The 10,877-nt window shown below is 31.6% G+C and overlaps 2 protein-coding genes across 2 annotated transcripts; one reads left to right on the forward strand and one right to left on the reverse strand.

Moving 5' to 3' along the window:
* The first annotated feature begins 513 nt into the window (after positions 1–513).
* On the forward strand, positions 514–3,596 carry LOC100813152 (annexin-like protein RJ4). The gene is made up of 3 exons (XM_014768167.2): positions 514–2,752; positions 2,924–3,014; positions 3,186–3,596. The coding sequence occupies exons 1-3, from the start codon at positions 2,625–2,627 to the stop codon at positions 3,390–3,392; spliced, it is 426 nt and encodes a 141-aa protein (XP_014623653.1). The 5' UTR covers positions 514–2,624; the 3' UTR covers positions 3,393–3,596.
* Positions 3,597–6,118: 2,522 nt separating this feature from the next.
* Positions 6,119–9,078, reverse strand: ANN11 (annexin D4-like). Its single transcript, NM_001254439.1, has 6 exons — positions 9,025–9,078; positions 8,559–8,734; positions 7,393–7,611; positions 6,708–6,932; positions 6,455–6,523; positions 6,119–6,332 (listed from the first exon to the last, which is right to left on the reverse strand). Exons 1-6 carry the CDS (start codon positions 9,068–9,070, stop codon positions 6,123–6,125), a joined length of 945 nt encoding a protein of 314 aa, NP_001241368.1. The 5' UTR covers positions 9,071–9,078; the 3' UTR covers positions 6,119–6,122.
* Between the last annotated feature and the right edge of the window lie 1,799 nt (positions 9,079–10,877).

The following is a 10,877-nucleotide window of genomic DNA, read 5'->3' on the forward strand; positions in this document are numbered from 1 at the left end:
TTTGTATCATCTGAAAAAATGCAATATCACGTTGGGTTTTTGGTGTTAAAATCTAGTTAACTATAAACTAAATAGCTAATGTAGTTTGAGAAGTAAAAATAGTCAAGTAAAAAGTGTTGGGTCGTTCTACTGAATTTTCCTTGATGTTGCTATAGATTTTTCTCTATCTAATGCTATTATAGTGTTCTTATGCTGAGAAATTACTCAAACCAAGATCCCTCTAGTGAAAGAGCCTAACTCTCTTTAAACCTCGTCCTTGATCCCTCAACAAACTCAGCCTAAAAGAGTTGCATTAAGTCTACAACATAATATGGACTAAATCAATGCACTCCTTTCCTAGACATATAGTTTTCTAGCTTGCTCTACCAAGTTCTAAGGCTTTAAAGCACTTTCCAATGCCAAAAATCCTAACTATACATATAAATGGGTGATCAAGCCACAAGCATGTAAAAATAAGCATGGATAGAAGCAATGAACACATAGAAACAATATTAAATAGATAGTGGAAGAATATTACATCAAGGGTTCAACAGAACTTCCCAACCAAGAGATTTAGCCTTCCATTACAAGAAATAAGCTCACAGTATAAGGAAGAACATAGTTTGAGTGAAAGAAAATGGCAAAGAAGGGGTGAGGATGTCTCCTTCAACCTCTAAAACCCTAATCTCACTCATCTAACCTAAGCTCTCTTGGTGACTTGAATTCTGTCGCTTCAGCTTCTCCCTTGGCTCTATTTTTCGATTCCTCCTTTTTAGTTTTCGCCAACTTCAGTGTTTTAAAGACTACTTGGACGTTTCAGCTTCTGAAGGCTCGCTAAGTGAGAGTAAGTGAAATTTGTCTTAGCGAGCTGGGCGCGCTAAGCGCGAGAAGAGACAAATGACCCGTTGGGCGAGCTGGCGGTGCGCTGGACGAGCACATCTCTGAATGATCATTTTCTAAGGTTTCCTAACACGCTAAGCGAGCTGTGTGCCTCGCTTAGCAGATGTCACTCGCTAAGCGCATATGCCTCGCTTAGCGAGACATCAACTACTTGAACCTTCTCTTCTTTTAGCCTGAAATTGAAGTGGTTTCAATGTTAATTCACAAAATGAGAGTATATAATATATAAAATCAAACTAGACATGAAAATATGTACAATTCCTACAAAAAGAACCATAAATTGGAAGTAAAGCGCTATTTTTTATGCAAATATTCAATACAAAACTTAGTCGTAAATAGCGACTAACAACAACCACCACTATCTTCGCTGCCACCACTCGTCGCCATTGTCACCGTCGCAACCATCATTACTGTCATTTTCGTCACGACAACCACCACCATTATTGCCGCCGCTACCATCATCACTGCTATTGCGATCATCACTGCAACTACCACCATCACTGTCACTGTCATCATCGTCGCTGCCACCATCCCCTATCGTTATCTGGTTCATACCATGGTGTGCACCAAACATTAGATAGGATTAAGACTTATTTTATTCTTATCCTATGATATTCTTTTCTTATTGGTATATTCTATCTTATTCTATCGTGTCCTCACCACCAAGAGAGCCCTAAATAGAAAAGTTAATAAATAATAACCCTACATGTGTTATCATTCAAGCTTTGGGAAATTAAAATAAAAATAACATTTAAAGTAAATACAATAATATTTTAATATTCTAAGACCATCCTATAAAATTCTTAAACCACTTAATATTTCTTTTTAGACCTCTTTTTGCCAATCCTAACACGCACACGTAGAAAGAGAGATTTAGAGCAATATAAGTTAATTTGTTATATAGGTGTATGCACTAATGAATTGAGTTATTTGTGTTGTGGGATAGAAAAACAGAGAGCTGTATACCGCTGGATATTAGAACCTGCAGAACGTTATGCTCATACCACTGGTCATCTTCGTCAGGCAAGTCATCCTCCCTTAATCATTATATCTTGTTTATGAAGAGAAAGAAAAAAAAAACAAGAGAAATAATTACACTAACTTTTGCTTGAAATTAGTGCTAATTATATTTGCACCTATTTTATTGGTAAACTACACTTACCTCTCTTGTTTTATCTTGTACATGTGTATGATTCATAGACAAATAGAATGAAATATGTAACAAAATGGGTTATTTGATCCAATGCGAGTTGTAGATAATAATGAGTCAGGTAAAAAAAGTTTGAATTTTATTCGGATCTAAAAAATGAAATCCAAATCCTACAAAAGTTCAATTTTTGTGGGTTTTTAATAAGTTTTTGTGGGCGTAACTCACATTGGATCATGATCTGATTGGACTAAAAGATCCTCATTTGATTTTGGTTAAAAATTGAAGCCTAACTCTTATATTTCATCAAGTGGGTTCGGATATGTCCCACTAACCCAAGTCTTACATATATATGTAACTTTTTTAATAAATAGCGGGTGTCAGTTTGTAAAAATAATTATGGAGGGTAATTATGTGTAATTTTTATATTAAAAAAAAAGGTTTATATATGTCCCATAAAATTATTAGCATGCATGAGGTTTAGTATTTCATGGTTTGATGTTGCTTTTGAGCAGCTTTTGGTTGGACTGGTGAGCTCATTTAGGTATGGGGGTGATGAGATCAATGCAAGATTGGCAAAATCTGAAGCTAATTCTTCATGAGGCTATCAAAGAAAAGAAAGGTCACCATGAAGAAGTTATCAGCATCCTTGGTACAAGGAGCAAGACCCAACTTGTGGCAACTTTCAACCGCTTCAAAGATGAAAATGGTAGTTCTATTAGTAAGGTACCATACCTTAATTTGCTTTTGCTATCATTGCAAATGCCTATCTTTTTTGAATTGTTATTTCATTAATTATTTCTCTAAATGTGTCAACTCAAACCACAAAAAAGAAACTGTATACAATAATAATAAAAAATGGAAATTACTTCACTTTCTTTTGCTCTCTTTTTGCAGAAACTGTATGTTGGAGGAAACATCTGATGACTTCAATAAGGCTGTCAATGTTGCAATTCATTGCATCAATGATCACAAGTACTATGAAAAGGTGAGCACTAGTTAGCTTTCTTCAATTAAACACATGCCATTCATTTCAAATTAAACACATTATAGTAAATGTTCTACTAGTAGAAAATTTATTTGATAATATAACACCTAACCAAACTAAATTATTTAAGTTCCAAGAATTTTAACTCTGAATTTCCCATCATATGTGTAGGTTCTTCGAAATGCAATAAAAGGGGTTGGAACTGATGAGGATGGACTAACTCGTGTGTTTGTCACAAGGATTACTGAGAAGGACCTGAAGGACATCAAAGAGCTATATTATAAGAAAAACAGTGGTCACCTAGAGGATGCAGTGGCCAAGGAAATCTCAGGTTACTACAAGAAGTTTCTCCTCACTTTGTTGGGGAAAGAAGGCTGAAAAAGCTAGGACTTGGTATAAGGACATGTCTTACAATGGTTTTGTATGAGAGTCATATTAGTGTCTCTGATGTTGTCATGATCTCATTTGGTTTCCCTTTTTTCCTTTTTTCTTTTTTTGAATGTGTCCTATAATACTTGACATTTCTCAAAGAAAAAGGACGATAAATTACATGAGGATGACGAAGAATAAGTAAAAGTTGGACGAGAACGAGCCATATAATTCGGTTTCGAAATGCTTACACTCATACATACACTTTCGCGAGACATTTGCCACCGTGGCCTAATTAGCCATAGTTCGAAGCTTATTGATCATACCATTAGTATGAAATTAACAATTTCATAAGCTACATGTGATGAATAACATTATGCTTCGTTAATTGTTCTGTCAAAAAAAAAAAATCATTATGCTTCGTTGTCTTTCTTTTCCCATTTATGCAAAATTAATAGTTCACCTATCCCAACTACTCCTAGGACCAAAAATTCTAGCCTTTGCCCTTAGTGAGATATTTTCTAGACGATGGCCTAGTTCAACTATATTCTTAATTTACATTTCTGGCACAATATTTGAACAACACTGTATGGCAATATATACTAGATTCTAACGAGCGTCCTATGTGGTTGGAGTTTTGTATTTGATTATTCGTGTTAAAATCTTATATTTCTTTCTTTCTATGTAATAATTAAATAAAAAGTCATATATTGAATATAAATCAGAATTAAATACAAAATTTTAACTTTATCTTATTATATATTTAAATTTGACAGGAAAAAATTCGTTATGGTTATTATATCCTTTCAAATAGCCCAAATTGACGTTTGTGGGGGCATTGGACAACTAATATCATCATGAAACTTCAGCTTTCTCTATTAATATCCATGCCCTTCATGAAGCTAAAGTCTTGTATCTTCGACAGTATCCATGAATCTCCTGGAACTTGAATAATTTTTTTTAGACAAATGTCAGCCACACTCTTTATTGTAATAGCACTCAAGTTTCCTCTCAAGAATATGTCCCACGTACCTTATAAATCACAATTTTCAAGGTGAAGTCAACTTATATAAAAAGAGCTAAGTAATACTACTCATATTCAGACAGATTTATCACATTGGGGGGTTATCTATACCTCTCATAAATTTTGTAATGGGATGGTACCCCTCGTACCGTTTTTTAATGATTTGTTTAGCTGATAAAAAAAAACTCATATTCGGAAGAAAGTAAAAATAATGATAAAAAAGAAGAAAGTAAAAATAACCAGATTTTCTCTTTTTACCACGTTTTAATCATATATGAGATAACACTTTGACTACCCATGATGAGATGACCTCCTCTTTTCTTGTCCTTCTCTATACAAATAGATCTCATGTAGTCCTCTTTTCTTCCTTCTAACTATTCCCTTCTCTATGCTATATTTTGAGCATTAATTGTTTACGTGCCTTTATCACTTCTAACCTTGAGTCCCCAAGTTTGCATGAAGTTGTGTGTAGTCTTGGGTAGATGTTTGTTGGAAATTTGCTTTTAGAATAGTGACTGCTACCACGACTCAAGACTCTTCTTCGATGAGAAATTTATTTAAAATTACGAATAAGGCTCATAAAAGAAAAAACACCTAATTTTGTAATTCACAGTCAATTTTAACTAATATTAAAGAATATATTTGAAAGTATATGTTTAAATTTCTGTTATTAACATCTACCTATTTTATATTCTTCCAAACATTTCTCCATGGATGCTTGAATATAATCAATGAGAGATGAATGGCAGAGCATACGGCCTATTTTATAGCCAGCTTCTTGACAATGGTATAAGTAAAAATCATCATGTGATTATGTTTGTTAATGTCAAAAAGGTGTTCACGAAAGGGTGCCTTGGGTTAACACCAACCGACAAGCCATGACACCACTCATAGCTCTAAAAGGCAAAATAGCAATGACATTTTTACTAATTTGGCCAGAATCACTGTGAGAGGTATTGTTGTGATATTGGATATTTTTCTTGGATTCCTATTTTCTCTAGTGATCATTGATTTGAATTTGTTTCTTAGCTAGTATCCAGTCACAGCATGATTTTAGGATCTTCAAAACGTCGATCACTATATTTTCTTTTTTCTTGTTATATTTCATATTTATGGGTTAGAGAAATGTCAGCTATATCCTTTTTAACACTCTTTTAATCTTTTTTGACACACTCATATATTGGCTGAAATACTAATATGAATATCACTAAATATATATAGATCTCATTTCTTATTTGGGGGCTGCTTTCAAATTAGTAGAATCTACATGAATTGAAATTGAACTAATAGGAAAAAGTATCATGTGAGAGAATGCTTTGCTAGCGCTTAGGTACAACATATTTTAAGATCTTCAGCGACTTGTATTTTCTTTTTGCTTGTCATTTCATATTTATGTGATTGTTTTTGAAATAATTGATCTCTTTACCAGTACTATACCTTAGAATCTTAGAAAATAACCCCCCACCATTTAACCATAGTATATAGCATACAGAACTGTAACATGATAGCAAAGGATATTTGTGTTGGAAGAAATTACCTGAACATTTTTATTTGATTACACTTTTCCTTTTTTGTTTTTGTGACGACAGTAATACAAGATGAAGAAATATCATGCAATGAAAAGGATCAGCAACAAATCAAGGAAAACTGGGAGGAAAAAATTTTCCTTTTTTATTTGATCTTCCAAGTTTTTGTTCTCTTTTCAATTTCTTCAATTAGCCTCCTCTAACAATCAAGTTTAGCAAGAAATCCTTGTAGCTCCCTCTAGCAACCTCTTCAACTTTCTGGGGTAAAGAAACCCCATATAGATTATGGTACTCTGCCTTTATGTCTTTCATATCAATATCAGCTCGAGTAACAACGACACGAGTAAGCGATTTCTTAGTATTCTTGTCCACATCAATTCGCAATGCTGCATTCAAAACCTGGGGACAAAAGAACAATGCAATTTACAATAAATTTCATAATTATTGTTATAACAAATAAAAAGGGAAAACGAAGGCAAGAACTTGAGGGGTTGGATTCTAAAATTGGAACTTCATCTTACCTTGCTGAAATATGTTTGTGGGGTACAAAGGCATTGCACAGCCTCTTTAAATCTTAAATCATCAAGATCCTATTGGCCACAAGCAGTGAAGGTTTAATCAGAAATATAATCTCATCATATTTGAATTACAACAGAACCCCAAGACTTAAGTTAGCAATAGCATATAGAATTATATGATAATTATAAATTTATAATAGAAGTATAGAACTTCAAATGTCACTAGTATATATGGTGCATCAGTAGTGTTTAATACCTCATCAAGGTTCTTGCCAGATATCTCTTTATAGTGCTTGTAAACTGCCTGGAGATGTAGTTTGCTTCTTGTTGCCAATATCCTTATCACTTCATCATCCTCATTAATAGGCTTCTTATGAGCATTCTTAATTGCATTGGAAAGGATTTTGGCCTCTGATTTTGCAGTGTCATCTTTAACCTTTGTTCCTTCGTATCTATAGGCACTTAGTAGGGCAACCAATAGCTGTTCACAAAAGTAATTGGTGTTAGATTGACTTTAGATATTGTGCTGTATTTCGAAAGACGTAGCAAATTCACCTAAGCATTCTTTGTAATATATCTAGCATTTACTTATTTTATCAAATACAATCTTGCATCTCATTTCTAAACTTGGACATAGTCTACTATGTGCTTTACATTACAACCATCATTTAATTAATTATAATGACCATATAAAGTGAAGTAACAATAAGAATTGTCTTAATTACAATACCCACAAGATTAAAAATTATTATGGACACCACATGTCATGATCACAGTCAATCTTCATGAAACATGACCAAAAATTTTAATTTGAAAGAACAAGTTAATATTATAAAACTCATCTAAGTGTCACATAAAAATTGGTCGAGTTTATGGGCACGTAGTGAATCAGGATCAATATTCAATAATTTCTCCTATAGGATGGTGCAAGTGTACCTCACCTTTCTTTCAATGCCATGGATGTGAGAGGCAACATCTTCTTCAATGGAGTGGTCAAAGAGGGAATGGTATGCCTTCCTAGCTCCCAATAGCTCTTCTGAGGATCTAGTGCATGAAACCTCAATCAGCACTCCATATGCATTTGGACCCTTCTTTAGGGCCTCTTTTACTAAACGGGCATCTCTTTCCCAAGGGTGCATGGACCAAAGCACCACAGCATTCTGATTAAATCAATCACATAAGGGACCACAGGTCATTAATTATTCCAACTTTAGTTCTTTGTATTTTATTAGTTGAATCTTGTTGTTGAGAGTATTAACAATTAATAAAGCCAAGTGATAATTGCCAGAAAGTGCCATTACAATTCTTTTTTTCTAAATCATTATACTTCTTCTTTAATAATGAAAAAGAGAATAATAATAATAATAATAATAATAATAATAATAATAATAATAATAATAATAATAAAGATAAAGAGTAATACTTCCATGAGTTGCTTATTAATTAACTATAATAACTATACATAAATGAATAAATATTTTTGGTACAGTAATTTTTAAAGAAAAATGTGAATATTTGCTGTTACATTTAACATTTTTTTATTGAATTCGTCACAAAATTGATTTAGTGTTAATTTGTTTTAGGTTTGTTCATAAATATATAATTCTTTAAAAAAAATAGTGACTTTGTTTAAATTTTGAAAAAAAATATTTCGGATTACTTTGAGAATTTACTTTTACCATGGAAAATAACGTAATTATATATATACCTACTTTTCAAAATTATAATTAATTTTTTAGTATAATCTATATAAAAAAATTAATATTTTTTAAAGTTTAAATTAACCAACAGACTGAGTGTTATCCTCAAACACCTTTTGCTTTTACTATATAATCAAATAGCAACATCCAGAAAAGGATAAGTATTGAAACAATTAATAATAACAGATTATAACATTCTATACATGCTCATATATGCGTTTAAGTTAGCATCATGTATTCTTATAACAACAATTTATCTTTGAAATCAAATAAATTGTATAAGAAAAAAAAAATCAATATCTGGCCTCATTATCAACGACCACATAACAAAGGAAATTGACTTTTAACACTGGAGAACATAGTAACCAACATTTCAAATACAGAATAAAACAGAAAGGAAAATGTACCTTAAAACGCACGAATTCATGCTTGAGAAGACGGACATATTGATCATCCCACCTCTGAAAATGGCGTTCATGATCTTCACTGAACAAATGTGGTGTCTTCTTCCTGAAAGATTCTCTCTCCAGAGGATCCCATTTTCCCAGTAATGTTACCAATGATTTCTCATCCACTCCATGCCCTGAAATCACCAAATCACTAACCATCATAAGCACCAAATACATGCATATTTTATGGTTTCAGACAGATTAATAACGTCATTCGAAGACAATCTTGTTCAAAATATGATCAGACACAGATTGTAAATGCATTTCTTAGTAAAGATTTGAATCTTTGTTTACCACGTTACTAGAGACTAACCGTTTTCACTAGATCAACCCCATGGATAAGGAATGCATATTTAATAATAATTAAAAAATGAGGTAACTAATATGTTACAAACTTAGGTGAGTGTGAAACCAAATAGAGAACCTGAGAAAGCTTGGGTTACAGCTTCTAACTCTTGATTGAAAGCCATGCTGATTCTTTTGTGTGTGTGAACTTTGAAGTTTGATAGAGTTGAGACAGGTGAGGTACAATAAAGGGTATGGTCACTTTATAGGACAGTGCAAGGATATTTTCGTCATTTAAAATGTAATTAAGAAAAATCAAGTGAAACTTCTTGTGTTCTTACAACCTTTGACCAATGGAGTATGAACACGTGAAGTATAAAATAATTGAGTTACATGTGTGTATATTAAACAAGGACGTGCAATGACTCATTTGTCCATGGCATCTTAGCTGTCAGAACTTGAGTGTTTCTGAACAAGATAATTAATTATATGGTACAGAAATTAGTAAATAACAATTTCTTAATAGAAATTATACTACTATCTTCTGTAAAAAAAAATACTAATATCTAGTTAATTTATTCTAAAAACTGAATTTTGATTTTAATTTTAATCAAATTGCAATGTTAACTTAATTTATGATAACTGTAAGATATTTCTGTAAAAAAACTGTGAAACTTATGGCAAAATTTATAACTCTAAATTAACATAAATTTCAACTTTTAGTTATAAAAGCCAGCTCAACAAATGTGTGTGTGTGTGTGTGTGTGTGTGAGAGAGAGAGAGAGAGAGAGAGAGAACTCATTAATTATTTAGCGTAAGTTATATAATTAATGTGGGTTGCAGTTGCAATCATGCCCTTCATTTTGGGCTGTATGCAACTAAGGCACTAGGATGTTTTAATTTCTGATATGACCACTTAAAATGCTAGTATTTAAATACTGCAATCATTTTTGTTAATGAAATCAGAGAGGATGTTATATAGTGGGTAATGTTTCAGTTTACTACCAAAAAGGAGAGGATTTTTTACAAGGGAACCGCTGAACAAACTTAATTTTAAAGCTTATTCCTTTATATAATGGATTTTCCCTTTTATCTTTTTATTCTTATCCGAAAAGGTATTTGTATTTAAAGATTTTGTGTGTTTGGATTAATTAGTCATAATAATTAATTATAAATATAATTATCTGAACAAATTATAATTATCATTGCAATTAATTATATGGACAAACTTAATTATATTTATAATTAATTGTCATGCAATTGATTATAGGAAATAAAATTTTCAAATGTATAAAAGAATCACATTTTATAATACACTTACATAAAATAATATAAAGTTATTTGTTATAATGAGTTTTGTATTTAAAATAATTAAATACTAAAAAATGAAAAAATAGCTAAAAATAAGTTGTAATTTTTAATCAAAAAGTTCAAAGTTTTATTTTTTTTTATAAAAAAACTGATTTCTTTGTTAAAAATAATAACCATCATCTTTAGGAATAGTGTTGCACTGCTTTTGGATATCATGAACTTTTTGTACTGTAACATCGTTGGAGCATGGCTCGAGAGGGGCTAAAAGAAAGAAAGGAGCAGAATCCACAACGGCACAAACAAAAGAGATTTATAAAATCCAGAAAGAAAAAAAAAAAAAAAAGAGATTTATAGCTATTATATATTTTTTTTTATGTAAAGATGTTATAATGCGATATGTATAATTTTCAACGTAGGATGCAGATAACTTTCATAATCAACTATTTAATTTAATTTGACCTTGGAGAAGTGCAATCTATAACTTATGATACGATACTTACACACTTTAACGATTACAGATCACACCCAGTAAAGTATATTAATTAGAAGAAAGCTTAAAAAATATAATTTGGATCATGTGTTGTTGACTAAAAAGATATAATTATATTTAATTGAATAGAACAAACATAATTTTATCATAAAGCACTAATTCGAAGATTGACTAGTTATATAAGTTTGATA

This window comes from Glycine max, chromosome 15 (genome assembly GCF_000004515.6).
Source record: "Glycine max cultivar Williams 82 chromosome 15, Glycine_max_v4.0, whole genome shotgun sequence".
Lineage (NCBI taxonomy): Eukaryota > Viridiplantae > Streptophyta > Magnoliopsida > Fabales > Fabaceae > Glycine > Glycine max.